The sequence below is a fragment of the Bos taurus genome, chromosome 7, assembly GCF_002263795.3.
Source record: "Bos taurus isolate L1 Dominette 01449 registration number 42190680 breed Hereford chromosome 7, ARS-UCD2.0, whole genome shotgun sequence".
Lineage (NCBI taxonomy): Eukaryota > Metazoa > Chordata > Mammalia > Artiodactyla > Bovidae > Bos > Bos taurus.
In genome coordinates this window covers 5,857,551-5,882,564 of record NC_037334.1, presented here as the reverse complement: position 1 = coordinate 5,882,564, position 25,014 = coordinate 5,857,551, and the positions used below count along the sequence as shown (strand labels likewise).

Below are 25,014 nucleotides of genomic sequence, written 5' to 3'. Positions count from 1 at the left end.
CAGCTGGGATGGGGTGGCCTGGGATTCAGACCCTGCCCTGTCTGGTTCATGCATGTCTGGATGTGTGCTCAGTCATGTCCGACTCTTTGCCACCCCATGGACTGTAGCCCACCAGGCTCCTCTGTCCATGGAATTTCCCAGGCAAGCATACTGGAGTGGGTTGCCATTTCCTTCCCCAGGGGATCTTCCTGACACGGGGGTCGAACCCGCGTCTCCTGTGTCTCCTGCACTGACAGGTGGATTCTTTATCACTGAGCCACTTGGGAAGCCCTGTCTGGCTCTAGAGCCGCTCCCCGGCACCACCACCCCCAGCCCGCCACCCCATCAATAACCTGAGTTTGAGTTTAGACTCATCCACGGTACTTACAGGGCACCAAGGCCACTGATGTGACCTGAACACAGGTAACCTGAAGGATGGGGAGATAGTTGAGGGATGTACACCAGACTTCAGCCCCTATGATGTCCCCATCCTCACTCGGAGGGCCCACAGAAGGAGACTCGAACAAGAGGCCTTGACTTCTTGAGGACGCGGGTGGGGTTCTGTCCACGGGGGTCTGGGCGTTGAGGGTGACCCAGCCACACCTCACGCTCCCAGGTTTAGCTCATGTCACTGCCAGACCGTAGGGGGAACAGGTCCAGAAAAAGTTAAGAAACTCGCAAAAGGCTACGACGGGAGGTGGAGTCAGGGTCAGGGCTGGGACCGGAAATAATAGCCCCTAAGTCTTGGGTTCCTAAATCCCAGGTCAGGGCCTCTCCTCGTGAATTCAGAGAAGACTGCCTGGATGCAGAAGGCTCAGAGTGGGAAAAACTCAGGAAGGAGTGGAGAGAAGGGTACGAATTTTGAGGAGGGGGAGTAATGAGCACTTCACGCTTTGCATGTGGGTCTTCTGGCACCGAAGGACTTGATCCTTTCAACCTTTCCGGAAGGATCAAGACGCTCGCAAGAATAAGCAAGCGGTTCATCCCGGAGTAAATGCAGACGGGATGGTGTCTCGCATTGAAAGAAGACATTACTTCCGCCACCCTAAACAAGAATGGGACAGCAAACGAACAGGGCACTTCCGACCGGAAAGAGGCCACGGAGGGCACTTCCGCCATCTCTTAAGATGGCGCCGGCGGAAGGGGCGGAGTACCACTGGGTGGTGATGGCAGCGTCGAGGCTGGAGCTGAACCTGGTGCGGCTGCTGTGCCGCTGCGAGGCGATGGCAGCGGAGAAACGGGACCCGGACGAGTGGCGTCTAGAAAAGGTAGGGAATCTCGTGTTTCCTCGTAAACCCCGAATCCAAGAGAGTGGTCCCCGCAGCTAGAGGCCACCGGGCCCGAGTCCCCCGCCTCGCCAGCCAGCGTGGCCACGCCCCTTCCGGTTGGTTCCGGCCACGTCCACCTGCTGCTCTCCCGCCTTCTCCCTGGGGCTCAGCTGGTCCCTCCCCCTGATAATTGGCTCCTCCTGTTTCAACCCCGCCCCCATCCTGGCCTTGCCCCATGTTGGCTCTGATCTCTCTAAGCAGGATGTCGGGGTAGGGGGGAGGACTGGGCTGACACCCCCCCCCTTTTTGTCCCCAGTACGTGGGAGCTCTCGAGGACATGCTGCAGGCCCTGAAAGCACAGGCGAGGTGAGTGCAAGCGGCCACAAGTGATTCAAAATTGAGTCTCCTACTGGAGACCAAGTTCCCGCTAAGAACCTCCCCTCAACTGGGCACAGTAGGCTTTCCTTTTCCTCTTCTCCCCTTCCAGCAAACCGGCTTCCGAGGTGCTCAATGAATATTCTCGGAAGGTAGATTTTCTGAAGGGAATGCTGCAGGCAGAGAAACTGGTAAGCAGGGGCACTTCTGCCTGGTCAACCGTCATGCTCACCTGGGGCCTGCCCCTCTGGTGACTGCTCCCTTCCCGCTTCTGCAGACCTCCTCCTCAGAGAAGGCACTAGCCAACCAGTTCCTGGCCCCTGGCCGAGTACCAACTACAGCAAGGGAACGGGTACCCGCTACGAAGACAGTGCACCTACAGTCACGGGCTCGGTACACCAGTGAAATGCGGAGTGAGCTGCTAGGCACGGTAGGGCTCCCTCCCTAGTCCCGGGAAAACTTCAGTTGGGGACAGGACTTTGTGCATGGAGGTGGCCAGAACAACAAACACTTCCGGTGCAGGGACTAGGATACCTAACAGACAGGACCTGGACCATCAGACAAGGCTTCCCAACAGACAGGCATCGTGGCCAGGGCTTTACTAGATTAGTAAGAGTTTTGGTACATGGCAAAAATGGCACATCTACACTTAAAAGCCCCAGAGTTGGCCCGGAGCAAGGTTTGGCCCCGCCTCACCACACATAAGTGAGTTTTTTCAGCTGTGAAATAGGATGACAGATACTTCTATGAGCACTTTCTGTGGATCTGAAAAATACCCTTCAAAATATGAACCCTTGTTTTCAGTTTATAGATGAGGAAACTGAGCCTCAAAGGTCATAGGACTTGTCGAGGGTCCTGATTGAGGGTGGGGAGTTTCTGAAAGCAGAAAGGACAGGTCTGGGGGCATGGCATGGTTGGTGATTCTGTGCCTCTCCTTTTTTCCCACAGGACTCTAGTGAAGGTGAGACAGCATGAGCAGAACAGGACTCAAGGCCTGGGACATACATGTATTCTTAGTGCCCCACATCCCTCGTGCCTAACCTGGCTCCCACAGGGTGTGCACAGCCCGGGGAAACTGTGCCCAGGGGCCTTACCATACTTGAAGGGGGTGTCAGGACAGAGGAAGGGGCCCTAGAGGAGACAGAATTGGACACTCCCAGCCCAAGTGACTAAGGCTGGCTAGAGGGGGGACCTGGGGCCTGGGGGAGCCCTGATGAGGAAGACTTCCTGCACCTGCTGTGCGACAGACAGAATGGGAAATGGCCTTGTGAGTAGCAGACACATCCCGGGCAATGGTCAGTAAACTGGAAAACAGCAAACCAATTCTTCCTTTTTGCCTGCTTGGCTTGTTTTGCTTTCAGAGCCTGAACTGGATGTGAGGAAGAGAACGTGAGTATCTTCAGCCCTTGGGCAGCATTGTGGGGAGAGGGGAGTTGGGCAAAGCTTGGACCACTAAAGCACAACCACGAGCATCTAAACACCAATCAGGGGAACCCCAGTGGTCCAGTACTGAGGACTGTGTGCTTTCACTGCCAAGGGCCCGGGTTCAATCCCTGGTTGGAGAAAAAGATCCTGCAGGCTGAGCGGTGCAGCCAGTAATAATAATAATAAAATTAAAAAAAAGAAACACTTAACGAACAGCCACTTCTGAGGATGCTTTTCCCAGAAGCCAAAGCAAAAAAGGAGAAAGAACCCCAAGCAGCGCGGTAGCTGGAACTATAACCTCTAGGTCCCTTGAAAACATGTTGGTCTCTTCCCTCCTTCCCCCATCCCCTGATCTCATACCCACTGGTCTACCCATCTGTGGGGTCAGTGGGGCATCAGGGCCCACACCAAGGGATGAGAAGCAGTCAGCAGCCGAGCTAGACCTTGTCCTGCAGCGACACCAGAACCTCCAGGAGAAGCTGGCAGAGGAGATGCTCGGCCTGGCCCGGAGCCTCAAGACCAACACACTGGCTGCCCAGAGTGTCATCAAGAAGGACAACCAGGTATGAGGACTCTGGGAACCCTAGAGCCTCTGGTTTGGGGCATCAAAGAAGGCTTCCCAGAAGAAGGTCCCTATGGCTGGGACTTAGCTGGATGAATAGGAGTTTGGCAGAAGTCAAAAATGGCATTCCCAGAAGAGGAAATAGCACTAGCAAGGGCCAAGAAGTATAGATTTACCCCACTGCAGTAGAAAGAGGCAACACTTGGACCCAGTCCTGTTGACACCTCCCCCTGCCTCACCCACAGACCCTGTCACACTCACTCAAGATGGCTGACCAGAACCTGGAAAAGCTGAAGACGGAATCCGAGCGGCTGGAGCAGCACACACAGAAGTCGGTCAACTGGCTGCTCTGGGCCATGCTGATAGTCGTCTGCTTCATCTTCATCAGCATGATCCTCTTCATCCGCATCATGCCCAAACTCAAATAAAGACTTGGCCCGGCCTGTGTCACCTGTGCTCTCTCTGCCCTCCACCCTGTCCAGGGGTGATACCTTTTGGGGTTGGCAACATGATGGGAAGGCCCTTGGAGCCCCATGAGAGCTGCAGAGAGTACAGGACCAGGGGAGGAAGGAGGTCAGGCAGCTGGGGGAGGTGAGTCCCAAGCCTGCCTCCCATTTCTGCCCCCCGCCCCCCAGGTACCTACTTCACACTGGACAAGGCAGGGCCCATAGGGGCCCCAAGAACTCCCAATCTGATGGAGTCAGAGCCAAACACATTCCTATGGAGTCAAGGTAAGGTCTGGAGGGTTGAGGAGGAGTGGGCCCATGCCTGGAGGTCAGCCTGTAGGAAGGGTTGAAAAGTTGTCTCTTTTGAGCTATGAACGACGCCGGGATTCTTGGCCTCTGGAGGAGATGAATTTGATCCAGAGCCAGTGACAAGGCTTGACCGCTCAGAAATTTTGTGTAATAAAGTTTTATTAACTTGCTAGTTTTCAGCAAGAAGTTATATACCTATTAGTAAGCTGCTAATTAGAGAAAAGGAAATGTCTGAAAACTCAGAGTGGCACCCGGCCCCTCACCCACAACATGCATTTTGCGATAACACTGGCACAAGGTGAGTCATCCCAGGCCATACAACAGTTGACATGGGGACTTCCCTGGTGGCCCAGTGGTTAAGAGTCTATGCTTCCAATGCAGGGGGCCCAGGTTCAGTCCGTGGTCAGGGAACTAGATTCCACACGCCTCAACGAAGACCTCTTGCGACCAAATAAATTCCTTAAAAAAAATTGACTTGAATCTTGAAGAAAGGCAGATTTCCAAGCAAATACACAGTTGCATTAACATAGCTTAAGAGAACATTTCCGTGAGTAAAACATGCTGGTTTTCTGAGTCTTAGGCAGAACCTACTTGATGAAAGACAGAGTCTAAGGTAAGTACATAGTTCATTAACATAGCTTAAGAAAAAATTTCCATAAGAAAAACGCATTGGTTAGCTCAAGGTTTGAGAAAAGTTAATTTCAGGTGGAACCAGGTGTCATCATGGCAACACAAAATTTTTAAAGAAACCTTTTAATTTTGCATAGAGAAGGGGAAAATGTCTGACACTTGTAGTTTGTTTCCTCCTGCCACTTAAGAGAGAGAAAAAAAAAATGTCTGACACTTGCAACCTATTTCCTCCATCTGGGGACCCCTAGCCTTCCTGCCTATTACCCTCTCAGGGTGTCAGTACTGGGCTTTCCTTGGGATTGAAAGTGGTAATTTAGAGACAAGGCTTAGCCCAGCCACAGCCGAAAGTCTCAGGACACTGCAGATGCTTCACACAGTCACTCAGCAAACACAAGAAAATCAGTGGCGACCCTGCCTGCCCAGGTCATAGTTTGGGTGGGCGTTGGAGTTGGGACCCTGGAAGGGATCATGGAGTATGAGTCCAGAGGAATTATGGGTCCTGGGTTCTGCTTATCCCCACTCCAGATGTCAAGAGCAAAGTCTGTGAGAGGAGTGACTGAAGAAGCTTGGAAAGGAAGGGTGGACAGAAGGTGCCTGTGGAACACGCATGGAGTTGTCCGTGTGGGCCCCACCCCCACTGCATCAGCATAGGTGTAAAACCACCACTAATACCTTTTAAAATTCTGGTGGCAGTTTTTAAAGCTTTATGAAAGCTCTAGTGGCAACTCTTTAAAAGTAGACCATAAGAAGGAGGCTCCTGCTTGTGACTCAGAGATGGTTCAGTATTAGGAAGCATGTTAATAGCCGTATTAATGCATCAGGAAGCAAAATCATAGAGTGAAATGGTACTATTCACAGCATCCATTACACAAAGTCTCAATTAAAAATAACGAGCATTTCCTCATTGAACGGAAAAATCTCAAGCCAAAGGCAGTGTTGAGTTTAATGGGCAAATACTAGAAGTTTTACCGTCAAAGTGAAGAAACTAAACTGAGCTGGAGTGGAGGGATACTCACAGTCCACCCATCTCCTCCAATGATTTAATATTGTCTGGAGGTGCTAGTCAATGCAACTAGACAACAAAAAAAATGAAAGAAGTAAAATTACTCATAGAAGATAAATTTGTCTATATAAAAAGATCCAAGCAAACTAAAACAGCTAGCTATTTCAGTAAGAAAATTTAGTAAACCAACAAGGGGGTTAATGAATATTTAAATTAACTTCCTATATGCAAAAAACAAAGTTGCAAAATATATTGGAAGATCCCATTTATAATAGTAACAGCGAAGATACACTATCTGGTTAAATCAACACCCTTAATATATAAAAAGCTCCTAAAAGCCAACAAGAAAAAAAAAATTTTGCAGGAAATAAACAGGAAAACAAATACAATGGTTTCTGAATTTTTTCACTCACCAGATTAGGCAAGATTTAAAACTTTGAAAGTACATGTACAGGAAACTGTGATGCCATTGAGGTTGCAAAGGTTGTGGGAAAACCAGCTGATTAGAGCATTATTGGCAGAAGCTCACTGAAAAACAACTTAACAATTGATGCTGTTCAGTCGCTAAGTTGTGTTCGGCTCTTTGTGACCCTATGGACTTCAGCACGCCAGGCTCCTCTGTCCTCCACGATCTACCAGAGTTTGTTCAAAGTTATGTCGGTGATGCTATGTAACCATCTCATCCTCGGCCACCCTCTTCTTTTGCCTTCAAACTTTCCCAGCTTCACAGTCTTTTCCAAGTCAGTTCAATCTGTTTGACAATCTCTCTCCAAATTAAAATACACAGGTCTTTCCCCCGTGGATTCTGGGAAGTTTCACTTCTAGGAATTCATCCTACATAAGCCTGCACAATTGGCCAAAGAAATGTGCCCTTGAATCTTTTTTCTATAGTATTGTCCGTAGTAAGGAAGATTTGTCATTGACTTCGAATCTCTCCGAAAGGAGATACAATTAACCGTGGCCTCTGGGAATAAGGGTGGGTAAGAAATTCACTCTGCGCTACGCTTCTTTTCTATGTGAATTCTCTAAACATGCCTCCAGTGCTTATTTAAAGAACTATTTTAAAAATATAACCGCTAAGTAAATAGATGCGATTCCCTGGTGGCTCAGACGGTAAAGCGTCTGCCCGCAATGCGGGAGACACGGGTTCGATCCCCAGGTCGGGAAGATCCGCTGGAGAAGGAAATGGTAACCCACTCCAGTACTCTTGCCTAGAAAATTCCATGGATGGAGGAACCTGGTGGGCTACAGTCCATGGGGTCGCAAAGAGTCGGACACGACTGAGCGACTTCACTCACTCACTCAAGTAAATAGATAAGTCGGTGCTGCTGTTCAGTCGCTAAGTCGTGTCGGTCTCTTTGCGACCCCATGGATTGCACCACGCCAGGCTCCACTGTCTCCCGGAGTTTCCTCAGACTTCTGTCCATTGAGTCGGTGATGCTGTCTAACCATCTCATTCTCTGCCGAAAGTTCTCCAAATAAACTGAGGGTCAGAAAGGGTGAGTTACCGGCCCTAAATACACAGCAGCTAGCTTTCTCCGTCAGTCTCACCGCCAGGGTGTGGGTCCGCTTCCGGGTTCCCCCGGCCCGCCCCCTCACCGCCAGCCCCGCCCTATATACCGAGGCCCCTCCCCTGGCAAGCGGAGCGACCCAGACAGTGGACTCCAGCCTGTAGTTAATGCACCACACGGACTTCGGGAGCGGACCTAGAATCGGAGCCCCAAACACTGGGACAGGTGACCCCAGGCAGGAGTGGTTCGTGCGGGCCGCCACCGGACCGGAGATCCCAACGGTCTTCTCGGGGGTGCTGTCCCTGGACTCCGCCTCGCCCTGCGGGAGAGATTGCGGGCCGCGCCGGGGTTAACGCGAGCCAATCCTGGGCTGCGCGGTACGTAACGGATTATTTGCATAGCGCTCTTCCGGGTTACGCAGCCGGCGGCGGGCCTGGGGCTCCCTGAGGCCAATGGCGTGCGTCTATGCAAATGAGGGCGGAAATTGAGAAAGCGTAACGGGTAAAGTAGTTGGCCGCTCCGGGAGCCGCCTCCCAGTGAGTCCTCCCACCGTCCCACCTCCAATTATGTCCCCCTGCTGTGTCCACAGTCCGCCCGCCGACCATCCCCGCCACACGCTGTTCACGGCTCTCCCCGCAGGACCCGTACACCTGCCCGGGGACGCCGGAGCGGCGCCGTCCCCAAGCCGATGCCCACCCGAGAGCCCCCCCGGACCCATGGCTCCCGGGGGAACCTGCAGACCCGTCCGCCTGGCCCTGGCCCTCCGGTGAGTCTAAAAGGGAGGAGGGTTCCGAGGCCGAGCCCAGGCATAGGATTCATTTCCCCCTCTTTAAGGGATGCCGGCTAACCCTCGTTAACTCCAAACCATGATTCCTGCGCCTTCTGCAGCGGCTGGTGTCTAGAGGCCTCAAACCCAGCGCTCCCCCAACTGTGTACCAGCCCCAGCCCGGAGCCCACAGGACAAAGCCCAAGAAGATTGTATTTGAGGATGAACTCCCCTCCCGGGCCCTCCTGGGCACCAAGAAGTCTACTAGAGCCATCTGCGAGAGACATGTGCCTAGGCCCCACCCCGTGCCTGACTATGAGCTGTGAGTGGTTCCTAATTTCATGGAACAGGGAAGGGGCACTGAGGCTGGGACTTTGACAAGCGAGTAAGAGTTTGGTGGTTTAGTCGCCAAGTTGTGTCTGACTCTTAGGACCCCATGGACTGTAGCCTGCCAGGCTCCTCTGTCCATGGGATTCTCCAGGCAAGAATACTGGAGTGGGCTGCCATTTCCTTCTCCAGGGGATCTTCCTGACCCGGAAATCAAACCTGGGTCTCCTGCAGATTCTTTACCAACTGAGCTACAAGGGAAGAGTAAGAGTTTACCAAATAGTAAAAAGAGAAGAAGGGCATTTGGGGCAGGGAGCCCAACAGAGACAAAGAAAAGCAAATTACAGTGATTGTGGAAAAGATTTCTTTCCACTCATACTTTGACCCCCTTTCAACCTGGTAGTAAGTACCCACCAGTGAGCACTGCAAAGGATCGGAGCCGCTATGCTGCGGTGTTTCAGGACCAGTACCCAGAGTTCTTGGAGCTCCAGCAGGAGGTGGGCTCTGCACAGGCAAAGCTCCAGCAGCTGGAGGCCCTGCTGAACTCACTGCCCAGACCCCGAAGCCAGGTCAGCACCAGGTGGAAACCCTCACCCTACATCCCTTGCAAGTGGCCTAAGCCTGGCCTCTGGAAGCCCAATGGGTTCAGATCTCTGGGCCTCTTCCTCGTCCAGGCTGGGCGGGCACCACATCACATGGGCCAAGGTCAGCCCTTGACAAGGTCCACCTTGTCTGAACCTGTTTCCCCATCCCTCCTTGGGTCCTGTGCTCCCTGAGCACCCGCTTCCTTCTCCTCTGGCAGAAGGAGGCCCATGTTGCTGCCCGTGTCTGGAGGGAATTTGAGAAGAAGCAGATGGTGAGTTGTGCCTCTTGAGTCCTACAGCCTGGCCTTTGCACCACCCCCCGCCCCCCCCTCCACATACTCACACTCCCATGAGGCTGGGCACTTGTGCCCAGTTTCATGGAAAGAAAACTAAGGTTCAGAGAGGAAAAGATGAAAGCTCAAGCAGCTTGAGAGGCATAGGCCAGACTGCCATAAAGACTTCCCTGGATCTCACCCTGCTCAGGACCCCAGCTTCTTGGACAAGCAGGCTCGCTGCCATTACCTGAAGGGCAAACTAAGGCACCTCAAGACACAGATCCAGAAATTTGATGACCAAGGAGACAGCGAGGGCTCTGTGTACTTCTGAGTGTCCTGGCGAATAGAGGGAACCAACGAAGTGGGAGGCCCTACGCTGCCCTTCCTTCTTTTCTTCCCTCCTGATCTTTGCTGTTACTGTTGCCCAGCCTGGGGTAGCCATGCCTGATTTTAAATGCCTTCGCCTTTGAGGTCTAGATCTGATGGCCCCTCTTCCAGCAAGGCTTCCCAGAACCTCCTGCAGGACTTCCATGGAGACCCTACATCCCAGTCCATCCCCTGGAAGTGGGTCCTGCTCTCCATTCCAGTGGAATAAACATTTATTAAGTACCTACTGCCACTTAAAACTCCTGGTTTCACTCGTCACCAAAAAATTGTTCTTCCTGAGCAAGGGAATTGGCCAGGGTCTCTGAGTAGACTGTGAACCCTAGTCTATCCAGGGGGCTCCAAGAGTCTCAAATGGCTTCCAAGAGTCTCCAAGAGTAGGAAGCTGAGGGGTCAACCATTAGTGTCACCCCCTCAGCCAGGAGGGTCCCCTAATGTCCATGCCGTGCCAGGCTCTGGGTAGCATGGATGGAGCACAGGTAGGACCAGGCTCCATGTGAAGCCCAGTGATGGTAGCCCAGGAGCTTTCTTTGAGCCTTGGCCTCCCAGAGCACAGGGGCAGTTAGGCAGGCTGCAGGCAAGGAAGGCAGTGCCAGCCACTGGGTCACAGAGAGGTCTCAGCCCCAGGATCGGTCCTCAAGAACACATGTCCTCAGAAAGAGAGCCCACTGTGATAGAGCAAGGAGAGGGGGCTGGACCCCAACAGGTGTCCTGACAACCAGAGAGGCTCAAGATGTCTTCTTCCAGCAACAGAGGTTTGGGTTTTGTAGAAGCTCAGCAATCAGGCCTGGACAAGCATCCAAGTCTCTGACCAACTGGAAGCAGGACAGACACCATGGTCTTGGTCAGTCCACAGACGTCCTGTGAATCTGAGAAACAGTGCATTGCTGTCCAGCCGGCTGGAGTGGACATTCACTTGTGCACAGGACCTCTCAGAAAACACCCACCCAGGGCAGAAACCAGCCCAGCTGCCAGTGGGAGAGCTTCATCCCATTCCAACCTCAGTCCCCTTCTGGGGACAGGGCACACCCAAGAGACCTTCACTCATTTGTTTCCGTCTTCCCAGATGTCCCGAGATGGACATGGGGGAGATGAGGGTTCCAATGGGGAACATTCTGGAGGGCTGAGGCTGCTTTATGGCTAAGCCCTAGCCCAACCTACAGGGTGAGACCCCGGTTCTTCCCTGTTTTCAAAGGACCATGATTGATAAATTTGTCTTCACTTGACAAGCCTTCAGTCAGGGCCAAAAGGTGCCACCCACACCACCATCTGGGCCCTTTCTACCCATCCCCTAGAGCCACAGTCCTGGCATAAATTCCACAGATGCCTTTCCTACTACAGAACTGGGCCACAACCTTCTGAGGCCAGGCTGGCACGCCCCCTGGTGCCCTGCATCACCCCATATCACCTCAATTAAGTCCACATTTCAAGGTCTGACCTTAGAGGTCTCCATCTTCTAAATGCCAATTTCTAAAAGTTTTTTAATTACGTGTAACAAAAAAAATTTAAACTGGCTCAGGCACAGAAGGGGAAGTCTGGGCTTATGGAACTGAAATGCCCAAGGGTTTCAGATGTGGCTTGATCCAGGGGCTCCAAAAGTATCCTATGAAATTGGTCTCCTTTTTGGCTCTGCTTTATCCTAATTTCCATCCTGCCATTGAATCTCACTGGCCAGCTCTGGGCCACATGCCCTCCCTAAACCAGTCGCTGTGGCCAGCGAAATGGAGGGCTCTATCTGGGCTGAGATCAAGGGACAGAACTCGCCCCAAACATTTCTCCCAAGGACACTGGGGCCCAGACACCATGATTAAGGGTTGACCAAAGAAAACAAAGGGACTTCCCTGCCAGTCCGGTGGGTTAGGCCTTGGCATGGTCGGGGAACTAACATCTCATAAGCCGTGTGGTGCAGCTAAAAAAGGAAGAACAATAAAGTACTTAGTCCAGGGTTTGTGTGAATGTATGAGGCTCACTTTCATAGGCCAGAATCTAAATTCATCTGCTCAGCCCAACTCCTACAAACTCATTGGCTGACCTCTGGCCTCCCCTTCCAGCCTGTTTCCACACAAAACTATCCCACACAAACACATTTTAAAAAACCAGCAAGTAGGGCTGTTAGGTTGTAGGTGTTCCAGCTGGGCTGGGAGTGGGTCCCCATGGTGGGTGCCTTCTGTGTCACCCCTCCCCCGACTAAGATGATGGAGACTGTGCAGGTAGGAAACTTCTTTATTATTGGCCGTGATTCATCCATCATGTAGTGTCCAACATGGATTACGTGTCCAGAGGATCAGTCTGGCACTCATCACCCCTGCCTGGCTGCAGCTGCCCCTCCAGTCCAGACGCCAGGACTTTGCCCATCACACCAGAGAAGCCACACCCCCACGAGTTTATTCTTGGGGTACCAAGGGACAAGGCTGTCCTGGGATTGGACCCTCTGTCTCACCCCTCATTTTCATCAGGGTTTCTGGGGAAGACTTGACTGGAGTCTAGACAAATCAGTCTCTTTTTGGTTTCATGATCATTTAGAAAACAGAAAAGACAAACATTTCACAGTCTTTAAAAAATAGGAGTCTGAGGAGGGAAGCCAGGGTCCTCTGTCCGGGGGAGCACCCTCCCCCGCCCCGGAGGCCTGAGCATCCGTGTCCCTTGAGGTCTGCAGACCTGGCCCTGTCTGGTCACTGGCCTGAGCCGTAGGGCCAGTTGAAGGTACTTCCTGACAGCAGCATGTCTCGGATCAGCGTCTCGATGGGCGTCTTGCCCACCAGGCGCATGAAGAACAGCTGGGAGATGAGGGAGGCCGGGACGGCACGCAAGGCAGGGAGCCGCAGCAGCAGGCGCCCAAAGCGCTGGGGCTGCGATGGGTACTGGGCCCGCACATACTCGGTGAGGGCCACCTGCGCCTTCTCCTGCAGGCTCTCCACATGCGCTGGGTCTGAGAGGCCGCAGGCATCTAAGGGACAAGGGCAAGGTCAGAAGAAGAAGTGGCAGGAGGACACAGGACCCCAGGGCTGACCGGGGCTAGGGGACACCACTCAGGGCTGTTGGTACAGAGGAGGGCACTCAAGGGAGGGGAGACAGGACCCAGCGCACAAATGGGGTGTCTAATATCTAAGGCACTGTTGGTCCCCAAGAGATATTAAGGTGGCCTCATCTGAGGATGATGACACGGAGTGCAGGTCGTGATGTCTCAAGGGTGGAAGGGCCCTGACTAAGGCATTTAACAGGGAGACAGGTTCTAATCAAGCTTGAGGAGGAAGGAATTCCCTGGTGGTCTAGTGGTTAAGACTGCACTTCCACTGCAGGGGCTGCCTTCAGTCTCTGGTTAGGGAAATTCTGCATGCCAGGAGGTGAGGCTGAAAACACCCCAAACAAAAAGCTCAAGGGGAAGAGGGGGCTGGCAAGGGGACTTGGGAAGAAAAGCAAAGCCTAGAGAGGGTATTCAGACATACTAAACAGACCTCCCTTGTGAGTGAAGGTGACAGGTGAGAGCCCTATGAATGTCAGGGCAGAGAAAATGTCCTGGGTAAGTAAAGAGGGGCAAAGCCGTATTATTGGATAAAAGCCACCTCCCAGAGTAGCCTGGGTCTGGCTCCGCATCCTTAGTTCCAGGAGACACCTAGTGGGACCTCCTTGCAAAATGCAGAGTCTGCTATGCCACCACTCCCACCACAATGAAGCAGGGCTTTGGCGGTTACTGAAGACTAGGAAGGAACTAAGATGCCTCCGCCCCTAGGTGGGAGGGGCTTCAAGCCACACACCCTACCCGATCCAGCTCTGCTGTGGGTGGCCCCTGAAGGCCTTCCGGGGGTGGGGGGGCAGGTTGGGAGCCCTGGGTCAGTGGTCTAGGGTCCTAGGAATCAGGGAGCGAAGGGCCCAGGAGACCCCAGAACCAGGTGTCAGAGAACCCCTGCCTTTCGTAAGTGGAAGGCAGTCCTCCATTAAGTGGTCAGTAACAAGAGGAGCATCCTGATTTGGCAGATGAGGGTCACAGAGTTCAGGGAGAACGGAAATCAGTAAGTGACGGACAGAGCCAAGTGGGCAGACCTCCCCTCCCGCGGCCCCCCACCTGTCATTCTGCCGTCAGTGCCCACTGAGCACGTCAGTGCCCACTGAGCACGATGAACACCTTGATGAGGGGGTGAAGGGGGGGGGTCTCAGGGAGCCTGAGAATCAAGGGGGGAGGCTGTGGGGCCTTAAGACATGGAGCCGTGGGGGATCAAAGTTCTTATGAAGGCCTGGGATCAGGGAGTGGGGCCATCACAGACGGTGTCAGACCGCCTGCATCGCTTCCTCCACTGTCCCCCAACAGCGCTAAAGGCGCATGCAGGGACGCAAGTCTGGCTAGCTGTAGATCCGGAAGTGGAGGACTAAGGGGGTCAAGGTCAGGAGCTAGGTCTCTCCCCTCCGCCACCCAGCCCCTCCCCAGGCCAGAGCCCCCCAATTCCAGGGTGTCTCACCAGGTGTGAAGAGCGCGATGGCCTTGAGGCAGCCATACTCCGCGGAGTCAACCTGCAAACGGCCCAGTTTGTCCACCTGTTCCTGGAAGGCGCGCACCTGGTCCATGAAGGCCACGGCACGCTCGGCGGCCATGGGCGCGGCATGCAGGCCGGCGGCGGCCAGCAGCGGCGCCGTGTGCAGGGGCAGCGCTGCCTGCGCCGCGTTCAGCACGAAGAGCTCGCTCCAGCTGAGGCGCAGCAGCGCCACCTGGTCGGCCACCGGCAGCTCGGGGAAGAAGGGCGCGTGGCGCGCCCACTCCACGGTGCTGAAGAGCAGCCGCGCCGCCAGCTCACACACATTGTCGATGCCCAGCACCGCGCCCGCCGCGCCGCTCCCGGCTCCGAAAGCGCCCGCGGCTCCTGCACCGAAGCGCCCGGCCGCCGCGGGATAGGGCTCGGCACGCAGCAGCTGCGCGATCAGCTCCGACACCGGCTGCCCCGGGAAGAGGTCTCCGCCGGCCACGGCCAGCGCAGAGCCAGGAGGGCTGCCCGAGGAGGCTGCCACAGTGCCCGGTAGCGAGTGCGGAATTCGGCCGCGCTGCACCGCTGTGAAGGGGAGATAGAGATGAGGGGGTGGGGAGGAGGAGAAGGGGGAGGGAGATTGCCAGCCCGCAAGAAATGCGGAAGGTACAGGAGAGGGAGGAGGAGAGTGGGGACAGGGAGCGGGGCAAGAATCAGAAGATGGGGAGTGAGGACACGGGAAACCAGAGAGGGGAGCGTGGGGTGTGAGGAAGGCGGGGAGGAAGTAGGGGGAAAGTGGGTACCCCGAGTCATGGGGTGGGGCAAGTAGGGAGGAAGAAAGGTTGGAGATAAAATTATCAGAGGGTTACTCATTCCCTCCCCTCCAAGACCCCAACTCAGCCTTTCCCTGAACCCCCAATCCCTACCTCATGGGCACAATGCTTGTTGGGAGGACAGAGGCCAAGGTCTTGCAGGCCCCACCTTGCTCCACCCTTGTGCCCTGAGGTCATGTCCAGCCACCATCAGGCTACTTCTTTCAGAGAAGGAAGTGCGGGGTTGGGGGGGGGGGGCATCTCAGGTGGAAATAGGACCACTGGGTGAGGGCTAATTCACATACCCGCCTCCCCCTCTTCTGGACTGTGTGAGCTCCCCTCTGCAGCCAGGGAAGCCAGACCTATCAATCATGTCCTCATCTGTCAATCATAGGAGTCTAAGAGCTGATAATGGGTCTAGGGGGGGCAAGCACCTTCCTAGGACATGGGCACATAGCCAGCCTACCCCTCAAACAAGTGATCAGTAGGAGCTGGCACTGATCTCTCCTATGGAAGTAGGATATTTCTCCACCTCCCAGCCCCACCCTCCAGGTCATGGCCCCCTAGAGCAGGTCTCATCTGCCTGGGCCTCTGCAGTGACCTCAATGTTAAGAATGAAATCCTGGTCAGTAGCAAAAAGTCGCTGTTAGCAAAAAGTAGTGTTTGTTGCTCAGTCGTGTCCGACTCCTTGCGATCCCACGGACTATAGGCCGTAAGGCTCCTCTGTCCATGGGATTCTCCATCCAAGAACCCTGGAGCGGGTAGCCATTCCCTTCTTCAGGGGATCCTGACCCAGGGATTGAACCCGGTCAGTAGCAGGTGCTCAGTAAACCTGAGATTCCATCAGTAGCTTTGCCTGTGATGGGGAAGGACCAAGTGCTGGCCTTGGCCAGTGCCCCCAGGGATCACGTAGGTGACAAGAGGAAAGCTGAGGTGCAAGGAGGAAGGGTGGCTGCATGCCAGCCTGGCCCATGCCACAGTGGGCAGGGTGGAGGGGCTGACTGGGCTGGATGCCCAGCAGAGACTAATTAATAAGCTTTAATGAGGTGACATGCCCAAGTCTCATCACCTCCATGAACTTCTGGTCAACCCACCATGGAGCAGAGCGGGAGAGGGACCCAAGTGGGAGCTGAGGGCTAGCAGAGCTGATCAGGGAAGCAGCGTTCAAGCCTTATCCCATGTGATTTGAAGTCCCAGGAGCCTCTGTCTGTCAAATGGGTGTAGCTGGGTTGAGGGCCAACTGCTAAGTTGCTTCAGTCGTGTCCGACTCTGTGTGACTCCATAGACATCATCCCACCAGGCTCCCCCATCCCTGGGATTCTCCAGGCAAGAACATTGGAGTGGGTTGCCATTTCCTTCTCCAATGCATGAAAGTGAAAAGTGAAAGTGAAGTCGCTCAGTCGTGTCAGACTCTTAGCGACCCCATGGACCGCAGCCTACCAGGCTCCTCCGTCCATGGGATTTTCCAGGCAACAGTACTGGAGTGGGGTGCCATTGCCTTCTCCAACAATGAATCCCAATTAACCTCTGGCTCACTTGGTTCTAAAGCCCACTGCCATCATTCATCCATCACCCGGCCACCTCAGGGTCTTTGCATTTGCTGTTCCTGCTTCCTGAGAACCCCTTCCCAGCTCTTCCTCCCCATTAAGCCCAGACTGTGTGGGTTCAAATCCCAACCACAATTAGATTGCTCTCTGTACTCTTTCCCCACCCATAAAAGTATGCAGTTGATAATCATGACGATGATAACACCAATCACTGAATTAAATGAGAATGTATCTAACCGGCTTGGAGTAGCTTTTGGAACATGAAAATGAAAGTCACTCAATCGTGTCCGACTCTTTGGGACCCCATGGACTACACAGTCCATGACTTCTCCAGGCCAGAACACTGGAGTGGGTAGCCTTTCCCTTCTCCAGGGGATCTTCCCAACTCAGGGATTGAACCCAGGTCTCCCACATTGCAGGTGGATTCTCTACCAGCTAAGCCACAAGGGAAGCCTAAGAATACTAGAGTGGGTAGCCTATCCCTTCTCCAGTAGATATTCCCAACCCAGGAATCGAACCAGGGTCTCATAGTAAGAGCTAAATGGATAGTAACTCAAGCCAAGAAACATTAAGCACCTTCTATGTTTTAGAACCTGGTGTAGGCTCTGGGGATGTGTCAGAAAACAAGACAGACAAAAGTTTCTGATCTTGAGGAGCAGACATTCTGATGGAGGAGCAAGCAAATTATAAAGCAAAATAGATGGCCCGAATAAAGGGGTTGCAAAGGGTAATCAGGAGGGCTTCTCGGAGGAGGTGTGTTTCAGCAAATCTTAAAAGAAGGTGAGAGAGGAAGCCATGTAGGTGTCTGGGAGAGGCGTTCCAGACAGAGGGAGCCACCTGTGCAAAGGCCAAGAGAGGGCTGTGTTCGGGTCATGATCTGAGATTTATTATTTCCACCTCGAGACTCTGAAGATCTGAAGCCTGGATTTGATGTGGATTTTAGGTCAAATTCACAAGTGGAGACAAAATCCAGGTTGCGGGGGTGGGGGTATGGACAGTCACCCCCAACTTCACATGACCAAAGAGAGTGATCAGATGATCTTAAGAGAAAGATTCTGGGCAGCTGTTCCCAGCTTCTTTCACAGAGACTCAGCAGAGAAGAAACCAACAATAAAGCAGGAGAGACTCAGCTTTTAGACACAGAGAAGAACTGCCAGCCTGGCTGATAAGAGTCCAGGCAGAGACACGAAGTCCAGCCTTGGAGCCGACATTGAAGTGGGCCGGATTCTGCTCCCTAGCCCAGTGCTTCGTGCAGAAGTCTATAGGTTCCACCTGAATTCTAAGAGTGATCGGTGGAGTTCTAGACCTAGCTGCCCTGCACAGATCCACCCAAGTCCCCAGGGCAAGGACAAGAGGCTGGGCCTCCCTCTGGCTCCCAGCATCCCCGGTCAGGCGGAAGGGTGAGCTGCCCTTTGCCTTAGTCGGGTGAGTTCCTGCCTTGGGCAAACACAAGGCAGAGGGTGGAGGGAAAGCAAATCAAAAAAAAAAGTACATCATTGTTCAGAAAGTGGTGGCCAGGATAGAGGGCAGAGGGTTACCGGGGTTAACTTCAGGTTCCCTGTTCCTTAGGCCGGGTTGGGAGAGGTGGTGGGGAGAAAGGTTCTAACATGGGCCAAAGTCGGGGAGCCCCTTGCAGCCCAGTTCTGCCTCAGCCACCAGGCAGCCACAGATAATTGGATTCCTCCAGCCCAGGGCCAGATCCAGGCCCACGGGATCTCAGGATCGGTGGTAACGAGGTTAGCAGGCGCCAGACCCCACCCTCCATGGCTCCCAGACCCCAAGAGAGGGAGCAAAGGGCAGGCTGCTTGTTCACCCTCTGCCCACCCCACCCCAGCGAGTACTCACCTTCCTTCCTCATGCCCACCCGGAAGCACTTCTTGAGGCGGCAGTATTGGCACTGGTTCCGGTGATGCTGGTCGATCTGGCAGTCACGGTTAGACCTGTGGGCATGCAGAGGTCACCAAGGGAGTCACCATGACACCTACATTCTGGCCTGGGTGCCACTTTGTGAGACGTCTTAGAAGGTTGCACCTGGGAACCATCAGGACCAACCCCCATCCCTACCAACAACCTGGGCTGGGCAGATGACCCCAAAGTGGCACAAAGGTTAAGCCTGCAGGTGTGCAAAGAGGAAAGGACAATCTGGGGGAGTGGAGACAGATGAAGATCAGTCTGTGGCAAAGTGGATTAGCATGCCAGGGAGGGTTATGTTGGAACTGGGTTTTGAAGGATGAATACAAGTTCCCCAGGTGACCAGAGGCAGTTCCTGGCAGAATGACAATGACACCCAAAAGTTTTCCAGTTACATTTTACTTGGTCCTTGTCAGGCCAGGGGACAGGGTCTTTGTCCCAGGGCACTGTGAGAGCAGAGAAGGAACATGGTCACCAAGCAAGACTTTGTGAGTTGACTAAGAGATGAGAACCCAGGCCAGTCCTCTTTGGGGTCACAGCACCATGGGGCCCCAACATTACTGCCTGGCACGAGGCCACCATCAATGTAAGAACAAACGAAGGAATGAATGAATGAACTCCTGTACCCCTCCAAGATGTCAAACCCTTCTCTAGAAAGACCATCCAACACCTAACTGAGCCCAAGAAACTTCCTCCAGGGGGTCCTCGGGGATTCCTGGTGCCTTTTCCAGGGACAGGACACATGGCCCCGCCCTCTGAAGCAACGAGTTCCGTCCAAGGTCAGTCACAAGTTGAAAGGTTCAGGCCTTTGTTCTTCCAATGTCCCCAGCGCCCTTTTTCCCTTGGCCCCTGTTCTATGTTCCCTCCATCTCTCTCTCCTCTGAGCCTTTTGAGGCCTAAACCAAGGGCTGGAGTCCCAGCTGGGCACCAATCGGGTACTCAGAGCTAGTCACAAGGTAAGACAAATACTTAATGAAGTTAAAAAGTCAAACACATCTTAGCTGCGGACACCTAAGGCCTGACCCTTGGGCAGCCACTCCTCCACTGAGCCTTGGTTTCCTCATCTGGAATTGGGAGGCCAGAGGCCAATTCTATATGGGATGCACTCATTCTGGAGAAAATTGGGAGTGCAGGTTGGGGGGGTGTCAAGACTCAGGCCCCACCTGGGAGTCCCAGTGGCCAATTTTGAAGAGGTGAAGCTCCAGAGGGCCTCTGTGTCCTGCAGCACCAGCCTCCGAGCCCCCAGGAAGAGGCCCTACTAGGGCAAAGGGAGCTCAGGCAGAACCAGAACAAAGCCCAGCAGGCAGGCAGTGGGAGGGTCCTGGGCAGCCGGGTGGAAACAGCCAGGCTTGGGGCAGGCAGGCAGGGGCCTGGCTCGGGTCCCGGAGACTTCAGGGGAGGCCCTGAACCTTCTGCCTCAACTTCCCCAGTTGTAGAGTCAGGAGAGATCTTCTGCCCCTCCAGATGGGAAAACAGTAAGTTCTACCTGTTATCCCACCTAAACAGCACATGCTTTGCCAGACCCCACAGTCCAACTCTGCCTTCTCCCTGGGCTTCTGGCTTTCAGTCCCATTTGATCATTGCCCTCTTGCTTACACACCTTCTTCCATGGTTCCCCATTACTTTCACTCCAGAATTTCTGACCCACTTGGCTCTAACTTCTCCCATGCCTGGGTGGTCTCACATTACATCACTGATCCCCAATCCTGCCACTGAGTGTTTGCTGGAGCCACACTCTCTGCAGGAGTGCCCTTCGCTTCTACCTGCTAAACCCCTCATGTTTCAAGGTCCACCTCCTGTGGCCTTCCTCTCTGACCCTCAGGCAGAGCTCCTTGTTCCTCCTGGGACCCCAGACCATCCCTCCCTTTAGCCCAACCCAGACACCACATACTGGGACACCTGTGTCTCACTGTATCTCCCTCAAACTGGGAGAAGGCTGGGCTTGGAACTGGGGTCTTTTCTAGGGTACTGGCATCAAACCACCCACGTCAGGCCCCGAGGGGTCTTTGTTGATTCAACCTGAGGCTCAGAGAGAAGCAGTAACTTCTCCCGGTTACACAACACAGACCTTCTCAAGAACGTGCCAGTGCCGAACCAGGTCCCTCTCCCTGGCCTTGGTGCTCCCACTCTAAGGAAGCCTCTGGGACCCCCAAACCACCTGAGCCCCTCCCCTGCCCTCCCTAAAGACCCGGCCAGAGAGCACACAGTTATTCCAGCAACAAGAATGAGGCCAAAGTCTGGTGGCCCAGTTAGCATTGGAGGAGGGAGTAAGCCAGCTCCGCGCCATACAGAGCCGCCCCCAACAGGCCAGATCTGGGGCCAAATTCCTGCTTCAGGTACCCAGGGCCCCACCCAGTAGCCCTGCCAACAAGCCCTCCAACAGCAGCTCCCCCTGGGGAGGTCCTGACCCAGACTTGCCTGGCTCCCCACCTTCCCAACCCCACAGTTCTCTTGCTAAGCCCCAAGTGGGCAGGTCTCTCCCTGGGTGACCCAGGGCAGGTGCCAAGAGCTTTCTGGGCCTTAGTTTTGCCCATGTGGAAAATGGGACACTCCAAACGGGCTCTCCAGAGACCAAGCATGTTCCTGGAGGATGCAGAGTAGGGGTTTGTCAATGGAGGAAAAGGGGACTCAGCAAAAAGTGATGTGAAAGGCGGGGTCCTGGACCGGACACCCAGTGCCAGCAGCTTCTCCCCTAGACGTAATGCCCCGTCGGGAACCAGAAAAGCTAGCCAGGTCACACCCGGCCAGTGGGGACTCCAACCTAGGACAGCCTAGGGCTGCTTCTTGGAAACATTCATCCCCACCCAGTCTCAGAACCGACAAAAGTTTCAGGGATTTTCCAGGATCCCAATTCTGCACCTACTCCTAGCTGGGGGCGTGTAGAGGGGGTTGCGGGGCTGAAGCAGCCAAGATACGGTCAAATCCAGCCGCCACCTCGGACCTCTCTCGCAGCAGTTTCCGGTGACCCAGGGCCCAGAGAGCGCCCATGGGGGTTCCCCCTGACGGGCAGGCCCAACCCCCACAGCAGAAGTGTCCCTCTCCCCCCGCCCCATGCGAAGGAAGCCGCCCTGTGCCACCTAGTTTCGCTCCAGCCGCCGCCTCAGTAGTCAGGGCGACTTTGGAAGTGATATTTGACCCCAAGGGCGCGCCGTATCGATCCGCGCGGCCGCAGACAATGGCCCCCGGACGCTGTGAGCTCCACAGTCCAAGTTCCACGTTCGATCCCCACCCGGTCCCCGGCGCGCCGAGATTCCCAAGGGAAGGGATGCCCTGGGATTAGGGACCCACCCCTGACAGCACCCCAACCCCTCACAGCGCAGAGCTGACCCCTCTCCGGAGAAAAGGAAGGGAGGAAGGAGGAGCGAGTAACTGGGGCGGAAGCCGCCAGGGACCACCTGATAGGGGGACCTGCACCGATACAGCGCCGACTGTATACACAATCTCAGGAATGTGATGGAGAGGGGGCGAGGGACCTGTGCCCCGATCTCTGACGGGAAGTAGAGAACCAGGGAAGGTCAGCGCCAGGCCCAAGGTGACCGAGCAGGTCAGAGGCCCGGCCCGGGTGCCGGCGGCGGTGCGCTGAGAGGGGGCTCACCGGCAGGTGTAGCTGAGGTTGCGGCGGATGCTCCGCTTGAAGAAGCTCTTGCAGCCCTCGCAGGTGAAGACGCCGTAGTGCTTGCCGCTCGACTTGTCCCCGCACACCACGCAGTCCACCTGCAGCCCCGGCCGCTCCTCGTCGCCTGGCTCAGCGTCGCTGGCGGCACCGGGGGGTGAGGCCGAATCTTCCTCCGCCGCGCGCGGGTAGCCGCCCGCCTTGTCCACGCCATTCGTGTCGCCGCCGCCCCCGGGGCCGCCCCAGCCGCCGGTCACCATGGCCATAGCCCCCAGGCAGCGGGGCCGGGGCGCCCCCTCCGCGTTTCTCCCTCGGGGCACCCCTCTCGGCCCGGGGGACCCTAACCGGCGCGCATCCGGTCCCGGTGCGCGGGGGTCACACGGTTGCACCCCCCAAAAAAGTTTTGCAGCAACTTCCTGCGGCCGGTCCGCGCGCCCGGGCGGAACTGGTCGGGCCGGTTCCAGGTCAACTTTCCCACGCGTGCGCGGGGCCGGGCCCCGGACCGGGGGGGCGCGCTAGAGGTGCTGGCCGGGGGCCCCGGGGACTCGCGCCCCGCCGCCCTGGGGCCCCGGCGGGGGAGCTCGGGCCATGGCCCGGCCCAGGCAGCGCAGGGGGTGCCCTCCGGCCTGGCCGCCGCTCGGCCAAGGGCTGCGGCCAACTTAGCGGGCTGCCATCCGAGCGCGGGAGGCCGGGGGGAAAGTTTGGCCGCAAGTTGCGCGGCCGCCCGCGGCGGGGGGGAGGGGCGGCGAGCGTGCGCCGGGGCCGGTCACCTCACCCCCTGAGTCCCCCAGGGCCCCCGGCGGCCGCTCGGGGCCTGCAGGACCGCGGGCCGGCGCTTCCCGAGCTGCCGCCCCCGCTGCGGCCGCGCCCGCCCGGCCTGGGCCTGTGCCTGAGCCCGAGCCTCGCTCTCGCCGCCGACCCCGCGCGCCGGCCTCGCGCTGCGGCCGGTTTGACACACAACGTTCCATTCGCGGGGCGGGCGGGGGGCGGGGGCGGGGGCAGGGGCGCGCGCCGCGGGCTGGGGGCGGGCGCTCGTTGCCCCGGCGACGGCCGCCCTTATAAGGACATGGGTGGCCGTGCGCGGCGCCCGGCGCCCCGGCCGGCGGGAGGGGCTAGGGCGGAGCGCGGGGCCGCGAGGCCTGACCCTCCTCCCTCCCCTCCCTCGCTCACCCCACTCCCACCCCCGTCCTCGCCCGGCTCCAGCCTTAACCCCTGCCGGGCCGCGGCGGGAGCCTGGGCCATTGCTGCCCTCTGCCCTTCCGCAGCCTCGCCAAGATGTCTCTCTAAGGCCCTCCCCTCCACCTCCGGCCTTGGAAGTTGTGTAGCTCAACCGCCCTCGAGGCGCCCCTCGGCACCACCCCCTTGCATTCCCGGCAGAAGCAATAATGGGGGGCCGGTTGCACCGGGGGGCACGCCCCTACGCAGTACACACACACCACACACACCACACACACCCCTCCTGGGGCATTTCTTTGCACAGTTGCATGATGGATTGTGTTTGCTTCCTCTTCCAGAAAGTCGCGGCGTCCGACCCCCACCCCACCCTTTCTCTGCTTGGGCTAACACCTGGTGTTCGGAATCTCCGGGGGGGAAGGGATGTTGTGGTCTGCGGCCGGCAGGGGCGCGAGGTCAGGGGGCCCCTCTCCAGAATTTCAGGCTTCTGGGGGCAGGGCGCCCACCCGCCCAGCGAGGCTGGAGGCAACAGGAATGCCCACCACCCCTGACGGCGGCCTGCCCCCTTTCCCCTTTAATTTCCTTTTCTTTCTATGCTTCACAGAAAGAGCTTGACCAGGGGCCGACTGGACTACAGATGTCTCTTCCAGGCTCCCCAGAGTTTCCCAGCTGCTGCTCTGCCTCCAAGTCACTGCCTCCAAGACCCCGGGTAGCGGCAGCCAGCATATATTAAACACCTTTTGTATGCTCTCCTGGCCGCCCTGGGCAAAGAAACCTGAGCCTTGCTTCTGAGCCTGTTAACCTTTAACCGGCTGGAAAAGCCCTTCCTGCAGTGACCTTTCACCTTGGAGTCCTGAAGGTCCAGGCCTTATCTCCCGCCCTGCCCTGGGCTAAGCTGGACACTCGGACACGTGGCTGGGCCTCTAAGGGCTGCAGGCAGGAGAGAAAGGTCCTCTGCCCCCACCGGCCCCTACACCCTCCTCTCTCAGGAAGGGTCCTTGAGAAAAGCCATCCCCCTCTCCAGTTGATGTCTGAGGGGCATCCTCCCTGACAAGGGCTGGAGATGTTTGGAGATCTTGCTGCAGTTAACAGGATACCAAGGTTCTGGAGAAGCCAGGCAATGGATGCCCAGCCCTGGGCCTCTGGACCTCCTGGGGAGGGTGTGGCTGGGTATGAGGTGGGGGGCGGGGGGGGGGGGGAACGTTTTAGCAAGTACAGAAAGCAAGAAGCACTAGGGTTAGACATGAGGAAGGACTTTCCAAGGGTCTGACTAGAGTGGAGTTCTCTGCCCCATAACCTGCGTTGGACTTGAATGGTTAAAGAGGATGCTTTAGGTCCTGACAGTCCAGTGGTTAGGGCTCCGTGCTTCCACTGCAGGGGACATGGGGTTGATCCCTGGTCAGGGAATTAAGATCTCAGATGTCCCAAGTAAAGATCACGCATGCAGCAACCATGACCCGGGGCAACCAAATTTTTTTTTTTTTTTAAAGAGAGAGGACACTTTGGTTCGGCGGCCCAGGAATGGGAGGCGCTAGCTGGGTATTTGGGGTGACAATGGGTGTCTTAGGTCCCTGGTCTGAACTGTTTAGTATCCTCGATGGGGGCGGACGTGGAGGTGGGTGTCTCAGAGATGAGAGCCAGAGACTTGTAAGGAAAAGAA

At 55.9% G+C, this 25,014-nt stretch overlaps 3 protein-coding genes and 2 long non-coding RNA genes across 10 annotated transcripts; 3 read left to right on the top strand and 2 right to left on the bottom strand.

Moving 5' to 3' along the window:
* Positions 1-1,134: 1,134 nt before the first annotated feature.
* On the top strand, positions 1,135-4,050 carry USE1 (unconventional SNARE in the ER 1). The gene is made up of 8 exons (NM_001075584.2): positions 1,135-1,247; positions 1,564-1,613; positions 1,735-1,813; positions 1,900-2,052; positions 2,571-2,583; positions 2,984-3,011; positions 3,436-3,610; positions 3,855-4,050. The coding sequence occupies exons 1-8, from the start codon at positions 1,146-1,148 to the stop codon at positions 4,035-4,037; spliced, it is 783 nt and encodes a 260-aa protein (NP_001069052.1). The 5' UTR covers positions 1,135-1,145; the 3' UTR covers positions 4,038-4,050.
* A 455-nt stretch (positions 4,051-4,505) lies between these two features.
* On the bottom strand, positions 4,506-7,564 carry LOC104969050 (uncharacterized). The gene is made up of 2 exons (XR_807590.4): positions 6,411-7,564; positions 4,506-6,066 (listed from the first exon to the last, which is right to left on the bottom strand). It is a non-coding gene; the product is annotated as an uncharacterized lncRNA (long non-coding RNA).
* An 89-nt stretch (positions 7,565-7,653) lies between these two features.
* On the top strand, positions 7,654-10,086 carry OCEL1 (occludin/ELL domain containing 1). 6 transcript variants are annotated; one of them, XM_005208520.5, is made up of 6 exons: positions 7,654-7,885; positions 8,148-8,274; positions 8,397-8,596; positions 9,005-9,170; positions 9,404-9,457; positions 9,669-10,086. In XM_005208520.5, exons 2-6 carry the CDS (start codon positions 8,197-8,199, stop codon positions 9,789-9,791), a joined length of 621 nt encoding a protein of 206 aa, XP_005208577.1. In that variant the 5' UTR covers positions 7,654-7,885; positions 8,148-8,196; the 3' UTR covers positions 9,792-10,086. The 6 variants fall into 6 exon arrangements, with proteins under 6 accessions (XP_005208577.1, XP_005208578.1, XP_059744366.1 ...); XM_005208521.5 differs by having other exon boundaries at positions 8,098-8,274; XM_059888383.1 differs by lacking the exon at positions 7,654-7,885 and adding an exon at positions 7,925-8,009.
* Positions 10,087-12,049: 1,963 nt separating this feature from the next.
* On the bottom strand, positions 12,050-23,132 carry NR2F6 (nuclear receptor subfamily 2 group F member 6). Its single transcript, XM_002688545.7, has 4 exons — positions 22,164-23,132; positions 18,503-18,597; positions 14,299-14,883; positions 12,050-12,791 (listed from the first exon to the last, which is right to left on the bottom strand). The coding sequence occupies exons 1-4, from the start codon at positions 22,445-22,447 to the stop codon at positions 12,517-12,519; spliced, it is 1,239 nt and encodes a 412-aa protein (XP_002688591.2). The 5' UTR covers positions 22,448-23,132; the 3' UTR covers positions 12,050-12,516.
* A 31-nt stretch (positions 23,133-23,163) lies between these two features.
* LOC132345677 (uncharacterized) lies at positions 23,164-24,104 on the top strand. Its single transcript, XR_009495145.1, has 2 exons — positions 23,164-23,809; positions 23,959-24,104. It is a non-coding gene; the product is annotated as an uncharacterized lncRNA (long non-coding RNA).
* The last annotated feature ends 910 nt before the right edge of the window (positions 24,105-25,014 follow it).

Excerpts from the sequence above, each read along its gene's own strand:
- USE1 (NM_001075584.2), top strand. The coding sequence starts at position 1,146 with ATGGCAGCGTCGAGGCTGGAGCTGAACCTGGTGCGGCTGCTGTGCCGC. Across the intron at positions 1,614-1,734 it reads GCCCTGAAAGCACAGGCGAG|CAAACCGGCTTCCGAGGTGC; the intron begins GTGAGTGCAAGC and ends CTCCCCTTCCAG. Across the intron at positions 3,611-3,854 it reads TCATCAAGAAGGACAACCAG|ACCCTGTCACACTCACTCAA; the intron begins GTATGAGGACTC and ends CCTCACCCACAG.
- NR2F6 (XM_002688545.7), bottom strand. The coding sequence starts at position 22,447 with ATGGCCATGGTGACCGGCGGCTGGGGCGGCCCCGGGGGCGGCGGCGAC. Across the intron at positions 14,884-18,502 it reads GGTGGGCATGAGGAAGGAAG|CGGTGCAGCGCGGCCGAATT; the intron begins GTGAGTACTCGC and ends TCCCCTTCACAG. Across the intron at positions 12,792-14,298 it reads CATCGCGCTCTTCACACCTG|ATGCCTGCGGCCTCTCAGAC; the intron begins GTGAGACACCCT and ends CTTGTCCCTTAG.
- OCEL1 (XM_005208520.5), top strand. The coding sequence starts at position 8,197 with ATGCCCACCCGAGAGCCCCCCCGGACCCATGGCTCCCGGGGGAACCTG. Across the intron at positions 8,275-8,396 it reads CGCCTGGCCCTGGCCCTCCG|CGGCTGGTGTCTAGAGGCCT; the intron begins GTGAGTCTAAAA and ends CGCCTTCTGCAG. Across the intron at positions 9,458-9,668 it reads AATTTGAGAAGAAGCAGATG|GACCCCAGCTTCTTGGACAA; the intron begins GTGAGTTGTGCC and ends CACCCTGCTCAG.